Here is a 12,294-nt window from a genome sequence, read left to right as displayed (position 1 = left end):
ACCACACGTCAGAGATAATTGGGCTCCCCTGAGAAAGGACCGGGATGGAGCAGAAGGAAGACACAGAACTTTTCTTTTGCCTCTTCCCCTGTGGCTTAAGTCACTTCCTGAAGCTGGCACAAGGCTCAGGTAGCCAAAGGCTTCAGAAAGGGAGGACCCAGGTGAGAACCGGGCAGGTATGGTGCAGAGGAAAACCTCATGGCAGAACTTCTCCTCAAAGCCTCTTTGCAACAAAGCAGATGGGCAAGGAAAAAAGAAGAAAAAAAAAAAAGGAGGGTTTGCACTGATGCCAGCTTTGTGCTTTTGTGCCACACATCTAGTTCTGTCCCTCAGCTGCAACAAGCTGCAGAATCCACGGTAACAAATCTGTGGTTCTTCATGTTATAAAGAAAACCTGAAAAGCTTTCCAAGTGAGTAGTGAGCCGAACAGAGAGGTTAACGCAGGGCTATATCTGGTGATGTATCTGAGCAGCTAGCTCCATACTATATTGAGATTTTTGTTTGTTTCTTAAGCATTGACAATAGTTCTTGACACACACTGTCTCTTTCAAACCATTCTCTTTTTGACGCTTTGACTATTCAAAATAGAGTACTGAAGTAGCGTAAATGAGAGTTACAAAGAAGTCCTGAACTCCCAATCAATTAGTGGGAATTGAACTTGCAAGACTGCATTCTATGAAGATTTTTTCCTACATTCATAACAATTTTCGTGTTAGAATTGTTGAAATTATTAAAAAATTTATTGACAGTAGCAATAAACAAAAATATTTTTCTGAACAAAAATTACAGCAGAAAACAGGTTTAAGTCATTTTTGACAAGCTAACTGTATAAATGGTTATACAAGCAGGAAGTCAAGGTCACATTTAGAAGTATCCACACTTAATTCAGGAGATGTCATGTCTTATTAGATCACCAAAATAAGCAGTTATTGTCTTCAGTTTGTTATTGAGAAAATTTTGTTCTATTTCAACTTTCCCTCCTGGCCCTGCTAAGGAAGCAACCTAAAAACAAAGAATGAAAAGCAATCAATCAATGCACAGGAAAAAAGGTAAAACAAAACTTTCATTCATATAAAACACCATCTAAAGCACATCTCTGCTGTGTTAATGCTGGTGACAATATTTCTCGTCATCTAACACCTCTAGTCTTTTCTCTGTGTCATTATTCACTCACAGAAGTGGTTAGTGGCTTTGTGACTCAAAATCCACCCCCCTCCCCACTCCCAAGCCATGAAAGTAACAGGACTTCAGAACCAAGATAAATAACCATTGTTTCACGCCCTGCTCAAAAGCCAGAGATGTTACACTCTGGTTTACTGGATAGCTGCATTTGAGAGACCTTGCTGCTTGCCTGTAACAGTCGTGGCAAAAAGAAAGCTGTAAATTGTGCCATGAAGGCGTCAAAATGCAAGTTGCTTTTTTTTTTTCGGGGGGGGGGGGGAAGGGGAAACTTGTGAAAACGAGTCTTAAAACCAGGAAACAAAGGTTGCACTGAAAAGGGCAGTGTGAAAAAACAATACAGGATGAAGAGAAAGGTCACAAAAAACAGTTAAAGATTTTTTTTGTTGCCGTTGCTACTGTGTGCATTTGAACCTCAAACTGTGTTTAGGTAAAGCTGCTGGCAGCTGACTCAGGGCTGTGGAATGCTGCAGGTAGACAGAGCCCGGCAGGACATGCTGCACCAGCGAGGACGACATCAATACACAGCCCATGCTTGCAATCAACGGAGGGAGAATTTCACTGGTTATGTTCTGTTGACTGCACCCGGCGAACACCTTTAGTGCTTAAAGATTAGAGAGGACAATAGCAAGGGAAATTCATTGCAACGGACTTTTTATTTTGGCCTGGAGACCACAAGATTCTGTCCTCTTCTGTTCATATTGACAATGTCTCGTAGAACCGCTGTGATGGATGACAACCATCAGACTATAGATTTCTTACGATTACAGACTGCATGGATAGAAGGAAGAGAACACCAAAATTCCCCTTTGACTTCTTTTTTTCTTCAGCAGCCCCAAATGCTGCTCCCGGGACAAGCAGACCAGGAGGACGGGTGCTGATGGGGGTTCCCTGCTCTACAGGCAGTTCTGCTCAGTGCTGCAGTTTTCCTGACCACTGCAAGCTTGGGAGACCAGGCTTATTTCATGGAACAGCCTCTGTTTCTGCATACCACACAGATGCAAATTGTTTCTACGCAGTCAAAAACTGATCAAGGTCCACAAACCTGCAGTAAATTTTAACTGATCTTTAAACCAAGAAGTCCATGATATTACCAGCTAAAATTTAAAGTATAGCTTGCATTATTAACACTTGTAAACTCCTCTGAGACTCTACCCTGTAGCATGGTTTTATATATAAATATGTTGAACTTCCTCTATTTTACTGTAAGTAAAAAACCAGCCTATCACTGAGAGGAAATAACAGATTAATCTAGATTATACTTTGAACCTTTATTGACTCGCCCAGAAAACTACCACACTTATCTAAAACAGGTGTTTACTTTTTTTTTTTCTTAATATTTGCAGACAAAAACAAAGGCATGAGCAGTTTCTTCATCCTTCAATTTAATGCTAATAAGAAAAAATCTCTATGTTCTTGTCAAAAAGGAACCTGCCACTTAAGTAAAAAAGCAGAAGCTGGCTGATTTATAAATAGCACAAGAATCTGAAATTGGCAAGTGATCAGGAATGTTAATTTTATGACTTATCTTTTCTTACTTGAAATTCTAAAAGCTGTTAACATTGCAGGGCAATTCATATTTAAAAAAAGACATTAATTTTGTACTTTTTGTTTATTACAAACAAAAGCTGGAATGACCATTTCAAAAAGCATTAAACAAACAAATATAGCTATAAAATATAGGGTAAGTCTTCTAAAATATTGATTGGATTAGTCAATTTAATATAACAATACTGAAATTACTTTGTTGGGGTTATGTATCCCCAGATTTTAGGACACAGTTTGTAGCACTAAAAGCATGTCTAAGTACAACTAATGCATTCACATTAAACAACTATTTACTAAATTTTTCTCTTCGAAGACCAAATACAGTAACAACTGATATGTTGCTCCTTCTCTTCTAAGAGGGGGCATTTACTGACGGACAGCTGAGAAGTCACATGCACTATACCTAGTTTTAAAGGCTCAAAGTATTAAACCCAGGATAATGAAGACTAATTTCAAATGACTACTAAAAATATTTGAAAACCTAAATGTGACAAAATCTAATGTGTATATAGGCATAAATTTCATAGGGAAATTAAGATTCAGTACAAAAATCTCAGGATTCCAGAATGCCATGAACTATATCACATTTTCTTCAAATCTCATTAACTCATTAGCTCAATGCTAATTTCTCAGCTTCTCATGTTAATGGCAGGTCCAGAGAAACAGACTGAGCTCAGTAAGAAGGTGCTGCCCACTCAAATGGAACAGCCAACATTCAGAGGAAAAAATTACAAATAATTTGCGGAAGTCTTCATTCGTAAATTATTGGAGGTTGCAAATTTAATTATGCACAAGTTGCCAGCCTGCGAGTTTTCCTCAGAGAGTTCAGTGAACCCTGACAGCTTAACAAGGAAAAACTGCTTTACAAAAAACTTATATACTGAATTGGTGGGGGGACGCCTTCTAAAAATAACAAGCAGATTTTTTGACAATGTTTTGAAAAAACAAAGGTGCTTATCTATTTTTAGAAATATCAACACACATCTCCCATTCTTAAAGTGAATTACAAGGAGGAGTATGGAAAGACTTCTGAATTTATTAAAAAATTGAAATGGACTAATGCAAAATTTATTTTTCATTTTTCTTTCCCATGCTGATCTTAAAGCTAGGGAATTCTTAACCCCACCCAGACACTCACCAGACTGCTTTGTTAAATTCCAGCCAGTGGATTCAGCACACTTTAATCCTCTAAAGTGCAAGCAAGACCCAGAACAGCACCTGCTTTGATGCCTTGAAGCACATCCTCAGGGTGTAAATCCCACGTATAACCGTACTGAGAAGCAGGCAACGGTGCTCCAGCTGTCCCTCTCTAGGCCTGGTGCCCACCTCCAGTCGTGCATCCTGCCTGGAAAGTGTCCAGCCTGAGGCAGGTCTGACCTCGGCTCACCTCTAACAGCAATAAGCCTGCACATACCCAACACTTCAAAGGCTCAAGGCCACTGCACGTTACTCTCTGCATAAGAAAAACAGATCTAGACAAACAATGATCACTGTTGATGTTCTCCCTCCATCCTCATTCTGGTTTATTCTTTGAGCTGAAATCCTCCTCCTCAGGGAGGAGTGGAGGGACTGTGAAAGTCTTTTCAGCCAAGCTTAATCTTGGTGCACCCAGTTCACCTAAGCCAGTCTTCTCTGCAAAACCTTCCTGGCCTCTTCCTTACCCTCTCTGAAAATCTGCAGATAAGCCCCCACTGCCATCAACTTGCCTTTCTTGTTCTGCTCAGTAATTCTGAACTTTCCACACTCCTCCCTGTGGAGAGGTAAAGGAAGCAACTTCAGTTAATACCTCTGACATTTCTCACCTGGTTGGTTAATTCTTAAATTCAGTGACTATTAATAGAATTAGTCTACAGCTACGGAAACAGTCGCAGAACATTAAGAATCCAGACAACAAGTTTGATATTAAGTTTAGTAAAGGGGTTATCAGAAAAGAAATACGAAAAGGCAAATGAGCATGGAAGACTATTTCAGAAGCACAAGTTGCTTAGAGTGCAAATTTACTTTATATTGTTCAGGTATAATATTGAACAGAATTTTCTCACTGATGCTATTCTCCCCCTTCCCTCCCCTGCCCCCTGAAAGTTTTCTGGGGTACAAGAAATAAGCTTTTTGTCTAATTAGCCAGTCACACAATGACTGTAACTCACGCCATCGTAACTTATGTCACTTTATCCAATACTAGTAAAACCAGAAAAAAAAAAACAACCTAAAGTTTAGGAGAAAAAAATCCTAACTCACTTAAAAACGATAGTATTTTTTAGACCGACCATGGTAAAATCTAGAACACTCATGCTCTCAGGCAACATTTTTGCAAATGTGCAGGTCTGGTGAATAATGTCACTACCACAGCAGTGCTAGCTTTGACAGGCTATAATATTTTTAAAACTTGAGTTGAGCAAGCTAAAATTCAGTATTCAAGCACTATGAGCTTTAGGAAGATTTAAATCCAGAACTGTTACTCTGACTTAGTGTATCGGATGGTGGTGGAGGGGTTATGCCATCTTTATTTTTACTCAAAGACAGAGAACACACGCAAGTTTAAGATTGGCTGCTTAAAAACTGAAGTTATTAATACGATAGTTGCAGCTGAAGCTTATACAATTATGTTCAGTTAAGAAAACAATCTGCAAAATATATCTACCCATAACCTTTACCTGTCAACTCCTGTAATACCCAAGCATCTTACAAATAAAACCAAATTAATTCAAGACTATCTCCTGGCCTCTTACTTCCTGCTTTGCTTGTTTTTATATAAATGTGACATTGCTTAGAAGTTCATATTTCGCTAGGTCTCCAGCCATGAACCTCATCTAAAAATCACAGCTAAATGAAAGGGGCCAGCAGTAGTATTACACGCCAGCCTTCCACAACATTCCTGAAGTAAAAATGGCTTCCATACATATTTTTGTTAAATTGATCTCTCTGGCATGGTTTTCTGTATCTGCAGCAATACCAGTCGAAAAAACAAACAAAACCCTGAATAAACAGAAACCCATGTTTTGCCCATCTTTACACTGTCTTCATTAACTTCTTACATCTAGGCGCTAAGGTTTTAGACAGAACAAGGCCTTTGTTTTTAACTGCCTTCTCTCAAAACTATTAAGATAAATGGGAACAAAGGCAAGAAAAGAAAGCACTTGTATTATGCGTGTTCTTATGACTTCAGGGTCAAAAGCATTTGGCTAGGCAAATTAATTATGGGATAAGCAAATTATTCTAAGCATTAGACAAAGAACAAAAGATAGTGCATTTCTTATGGCAAGGTTTGGAACACAAAACAGATTCATGAGACCAACATTTAGAATATCAAAAGTTCTAGCAAGGATGAAGTGCATTCCACTAAGTTAAAAACAACTATCACACCAAAAAAAAGCCCCCCAAACCTATGCAACTTGATCAACTTGTGCAAATAGTAAATGTATACACAAAGTTATAAATACAGAAGCAGGAAGAAGTCTGGAAAGTGACAGGTTTAAAAAATATTTATTAACTGTGCACAGAAACTAACTGTAAAAATTTTGTCATCCCTCTACCATGCTTCAGTTTTTAAAAACACAGTGTCTTGAGTGAATAAAATTCAGTCTGGAAGGTTTTCCTAGCAAGAACTGTTTTACATACCTATACAAAACCAATAGGACCGCTGATAGGCCAGCACATGATTAATGGACTTACTACTGGCTGATAAAAATTAAATCACATGTTAATTTGAGAGATGTTTATAATTTACATTACTTTCTTGGTTTATGTAGTTCTAGTCAACTAGTAGAAATCATGTGGGAGAATATCATAAATACCATAAATAATATTAGAGGATTTTAGAACAGAACACAGAACAGTATATGCCTGTGAACAACTTGCTAGTGCAGAACACTTATAACTTGTCACTGAACCTTCCACAAATCTGCGAAATGTAGCACTATATCCACCACACAGCTGCTTGCACACTGTGTACCCTCCCAGTGCAACTGCTGTTGCATCTGCAAGTAATACAGTCCAGGTCTCCTCTTTATGAGGCCACACTCTGTACAAGCTGTATCAGCTCCTCTTTTCTAGCAAGTTTCAAAGCTATTTTTGAAGTCTGCTCTTTTATCCTTCAGAGTGATGCAGTCATTGAAAATGTAGATTGAAGTGCTACAGTCTTATGTTTGGGAAGAAAAAAAAACACCCCACATACCTAACCTTTACTCAAAGTTAAAGGACAGAATAGGATTTTTCTTTCCACTGGCTTAAGTTAAAACCCTTGAGGTTTTCTCTGAAGTTTTAAGGACAGGAGAAAACTCCTCCTGCAGATATTGAGCAGTAAGTTATCTGCAGCCACCTAAAACCCCACCAACCTGACAACATTATGCCTGTCATGCTGTTCTACTTGTTATTTCAAGCACAAGTATCTTTGGCCTGTCAGTTCTACATAGTTACAATTAACGTGGGCAGCAATAAACAATTAACAGTTCTCCTAGCAGTAAAAATTGTGTCAGCAATTTACTCACTTTAATGTTTTAGGAAGTACAAAACTTTGCATATGGTCTGATGAAGAAGCAATACTTAAAAATGATTAAAAGAAAGCAAAATATTATCCTTTGAAATATATTACCAAAAAAGCAGCATTAGTCCTCTTCCTCTGTTACATTACACTACTGTAAGGTCCAAAAATAGCCAACATGAAGAATGAGGAAATTTTGCAGAGGGTTTAGTAACAACTCTAACAGGAAAAGGCATTCTTTTAAACTAAAAAAATAATTTCTGCTTATGAAACAGGAATTATATTAACATTGCATTGTGAAATAGACTCAAAGTTTGTAGAAGGGCTTTTATTTTTTTTAAGTCATTCCATTATTGAAAATTTTTTTGACACTTACTTTGTTTAAATAAGCCTTTCCTGATACCCTCTATCAACATGAAGTGTAAAAACTTCATAGCAAATTTACAACATCCATGATGCGACTTCACAACACTGTGGCTATTACCCTCAAAGCAGAGCCACAGTGCTGTATCCCTTCCAGGGAGAGTGCATATATATTACAGCTTCAATTGATCTAAATAGAGAAGGGCTTCTGGATACTGGCAGATGTGTTTCTGGACCTGTACTGTTTTTTCTTTTGTCACAGGCTGGATATCGGGCAGACCAAAACTTTTCTCTAACCCAATAAGGTAGCTCTCAAGTTGAACAAAAATCAGGCATTTTACTCTCAGAACCATCCAGATTTAGCAAAGGCACTAGTATTCTGTCTTAACAGTAGGTCAATATTATTCTACTCGATTTACTTTCATTGCTATAAGGGTCATAAAGATTGAAATGCTATCTGGAATTCAGCCTCAATTATCCTGCTGCTTTTATATATTAACAAGCTACCCAAATTAAACCTTTTGCATAAATGTATATTCTAGATGTTAAATATACAACATTTCCCGCAACTAAAAATGAAAGATATAAAAATAACCCCATGGTGTGTGTACACACACGCACACACATATATACACATTATATATATAAAAAATATGAAATTGACTTTCGCTAAGATAGAAAAATCTGTTTCTGAAATTAAATCACTATCTGCAAATTCGTGCAATTTGACTGTCTTAAAAGAATTTTGAAGAAGTTTAGCATAATCAGTTAGACTGAAAACATTATCCAAGGAGTCAGTTATCCTTGGTCAGGCTAGAGTTGGGCTAAACCCCAATTCCCCAGTCTTCTCCAGTAACCTGTCTCTCAAACTTGGCTAGGCTGGTCTGAATTGCTGATCAGTCTCACCAATGTATCAGGTCATCAACATAGTAGGCTCATCAGTTTATTAGGGAGAGCCATTATACAGCCTAATTCCATTCTAACAAGTAGCGACAGAAGAAATACCTTAATGATAGCATTCACGTGGTTTGCAGTAAGTCAGGTGCATCACTACATTAATATGTGAGCATTTAGGAGCATGTGTTTTGGCATCTTGGGTAACAGAGCATACCTCCTGCAACAAGGTGAAAAGAAGCTATCCACCATTATGAAGAGGCTACTACAACAACACAAAAGCGAGGTTCCTCCTTTGCTGCAAATATTAAAAGATACAAAAGGTAGAGAAAACAGGCCAACTGAGAACACAGGACTCCCACTAGGGGAGGGGTGATCCCTGAGGGGTGTACACGTTTCTCACTCTGTGCAACGGGACAGAGTACAGCTTGCTAACCACAGACTATTAATATTTAAACGGTCAGTCTCAACGACCTTGCTTCTCAGACACTCATGGAGGTCTTGGTCACATTTTGCTGAAGTATTAAGACCCAAATGTAGGATCTCCTGGAGAAATCTCTTTTCTTTCCCTTGATCTGGCAGACAGGAACCAGCTGAGAAGAGCAAAGATGCTGGGGAAGGTTCAATACCCCTGTCTTCAGGTTCCCTGCTGCCAGCAGAATCAAACAAAAGCAGAGCAGGAGGAGGAGATTTTCAGAATTTTGCCAAAGGGCGCATATTCTTTAACACTCTAATTTTTAAGTAATATCAGCTTAAATTAACATCACTAATTCCTCTTATAGAAAGCAAGAGCCTTTTTCAACTACCCAAGTATTTTTCAAATTTCCACTAGACTTCATGTTACTAGGACATATTTTTGGTTTAAATATGCAAATCTATTTGACACAGTGATCTCTAATTCTTTTGTACTTCTAAGGAACTCCAAGTAGGTCAAATCTTTTTTTTTTTTTTTTTTTTAATACCACCGGCAAATAAAAGTGTAGCTCTCCCTAGAACTACCTCTTTTTTTTTTTTTTTTTTTAAGGAATGTGAAAAAGGTTAAAGAAGACTCAGATGCAAAGACGCAGCAAAGGGATTGATATCAACAAGGATGTCACACATAGTCAAGCTTTTATGCACCTCATAATAAAACTATGTATTTTTACGTATCTATATAATGGTTCCTGATTATTCCTTGACTAGAAAGAATGTTTTATACAAGACTGATTTGACCTAAAACTAGACCTATATATTACAAATTCTGTAACAAGTATATGATTATGAGCAAAGAGATTCCATGCAATTAAGGGAAATGTTTCAGATTTCTTGTAAATGTACCAACTGTATTTCTATTGGTTTGCTGATCCCTCTTGAGGCAGAAGTATGAAAGTTCTTTTTCCTCTTAAGCTCAGAAAATTTCAGTGCAAGTAAGGACCTATCTTCTCTCTACAAGACTAACTCTACACACAAAAAGGTCATAATAAGCACTGATTTTGTAATAAAATCATGTGGAACAATGTTGTTTGTCTTGCCCAACAATAAAGCAATGAACAGAGTCCTCAGAACCACTGAGATCAAGGTTAGCTACTACCTGCTTTCATACTAGCATTTTCCAACAAGACGGCTATTCCATGTTAGCTATCCAACTGTAAAAACAAGCATGTTTCTTCCACTAAACTTGCACCACCTTAACTAAAGGCTAAACAGTATTTTTACTGTAAGGTTGCTTCTAACTGCTGGGCATTTATTTCTATTTGAGCTAGATAGTCATTGGTCGGACAAGCAAGCTCACACTGATACACTGGCTTACAGTCAGTATAAGTGCCTTCCTGGAGGCTTGCAATGGCAATTAAATCAGCTTCTAAATCAGTTTTAATTGACAAGCACACCTTGTTTGTAGAGCCAAAGCCAGTCAGTGAGAAGCAAAATACTTAAGTTGTAACCATTGCCACCTTACACATTAAGTGTACTAGACTGCCTGTCCTGGGGGCTAAGTTATCTATGAAAGCCTTACATACGTGCATGCATACACCAACAGAAAATTTTTAAGGACACTGAAGAGTCTTACATGCCTAAGCAATGTTCTCAACAATCAATCATAAAAACAAGTTTCTTTGCAAATTTAAGGCATCAGATAATCTGTTCATCAAACATTGCCTTATCTAAGTCATTCAGTTTCCAGGTGTTAATCTCCTCCAAAAATGTTTTAAGATTTACTTAAAAATTTTATAGGCCCCTAGTATTTATGGACTACCTTCACAAGCATAGCTACATTATGCTACACACTAGCAGTGGTGTTCGTGGATCTTTGCGAAGCAGGTTGTTCAAGTAGTAGAAGCGACCCTATCAGATCCATGGGAAAAGTAAGATGGATTAGATCTGGGGCAAAACCATGAGTAAAATGAGAACTGCCCACATTAACCAGTAAGGAACTTCAATATGAAATCTTCATTTTGAGATTCACAGCCCTGAAATTTTAGTGGCAGTAAATTCAGAAACTCCATTCTTAAACACAGCCAGAGACGACAGCAGTCAAACGCATGACCTTTTGCAGTCTCCTATTGACCAGAGCACCCCCTAGGGATTTGGGTAGGTAATGTTCGATCCACCTCTATTCGAGCAGGATCAAGTCTACATCTCCCCACACAGCATCCTAAACAGCAGGCTTGATTCATGCTCACTCTCACATCATCTATCCTTAGTTCCTTTTTTCTTTATACTGGCACAGTTTCTAGAAAGAGGCATAAGGAGTTGCCTTTTTGTCAAGGGAACAGTCTATAGCCTGAAGGATTGAACTGAACTCAGGCGTCCAGCTATGTGCTTTAACAACTGAGTTATGATCGCAAAGGCATGTTTTTGAGTGACAGCAGTTGGCAATCAGTGTGAAGCCAAACTGTGGATGTACATCGAGGAATATTCAGAGCGCACCAACAACATTCAGAGACAACTGGATCGGGATCCAGGGGAGACAAGACACCTAGCTCCCAGCCACGTACAGGTGCTGAGCTGTTCAGGACTGACAAGACCAAGATATTTCTGGGCATATGCTGAAGGGAACCCTTGAGGGGAGCTGGAAGATTTCAGCAACACACCAAAGGAGAGGAAGCATTTGTACGAAGAGGTGCAGGCCTGTGGATTGTACTCTTAGATGCTTTTGTGGGAACATAGGTGAAATTTAGATGCCTTTGTCCACTTGTAAATCTAGTGCCAAGTGCTTGTGAGCAGAGCAGAAGCCTGGTAAGCTGGTTCTTCATTGTGGGAATGAAACGCTTGATAAAATGCAATGGTTAGAAGTTGAAACTAGACAAACTGCCTAAAGTTAAGGTCCCTATTCAGAGATTCATAAACCATTTTGACTTTTCACCAGCTTGAAACATAAAATGCAGCTGAATCATCACCTGCTGAACAAAAGGTGCTGTGCACAGAGCATGCACATACTGTGCTAATACATAGGCCATGTGAATTTTAGCCGGTTTCTCAAGTCAGCTGTTTGCCACAGTCCACCCTGCAGATCAGATGTGGCCTGAGACCTCATCTGCTCTAGGTTAGACAGAGCTTTTGGAAAAGCAGGAAATAATTTGGGGAAGTTCTGTGGTCTGCATAATCTACAAGACATAATTAACATAGAAAATATGCAGAGGAAACTAAACCAGACACTTAGGGAAGTGTAATAGTCATCTAACTACTTCCAAAAAAAAAAAAAAGTATTTGACTGGAATATTTAATTTCAGTCAGTACCGAAATGACTGCAATTGACATTCCACTTCAATAAGCTTGACAACCAAGCATGCATAGTACTTCAACAAAAATTTCTAATAAAAACCATACACTAGTGAAATAAACTGTGTGTT

The 12,294-nt window shown here is 38.3% G+C and overlaps 1 protein-coding gene across 2 annotated transcripts in view; it reads right to left on the bottom strand.

Moving 5' to 3' along the window:
• Positions 1 to 718: 718 nt before the first annotated feature.
• TGS1 (trimethylguanosine synthase 1) overlaps positions 719 to 12,294 on the bottom strand; it is a 30,492-nt gene continuing 18,916 nt past the window's right edge. The window contains exon 13 of one of the 2 annotated variants that reach the window (XM_067290462.1): positions 719 to 1,002. In XM_067290462.1, coding sequence (XP_067146563.1) covers positions 886 to 1,002 — 117 coding nt within the window. In that variant the 3' untranslated portion in view covers positions 719 to 885. The remainder of the gene's footprint in view (positions 1,003 to 12,294) is intronic. The other variant, XM_067290463.1, reaches the window with a different exon arrangement.

This window comes from Apteryx mantelli, chromosome 2 (genome assembly GCF_036417845.1).
Source record: "Apteryx mantelli isolate bAptMan1 chromosome 2, bAptMan1.hap1, whole genome shotgun sequence".
Taxonomy (NCBI): domain Eukaryota; kingdom Metazoa; phylum Chordata; class Aves; order Apterygiformes; family Apterygidae; genus Apteryx; species Apteryx mantelli.
The sequence above is the reverse complement of the archived record's forward strand: the minus strand, read 5'-3'. Positions and strand labels throughout refer to the sequence as shown.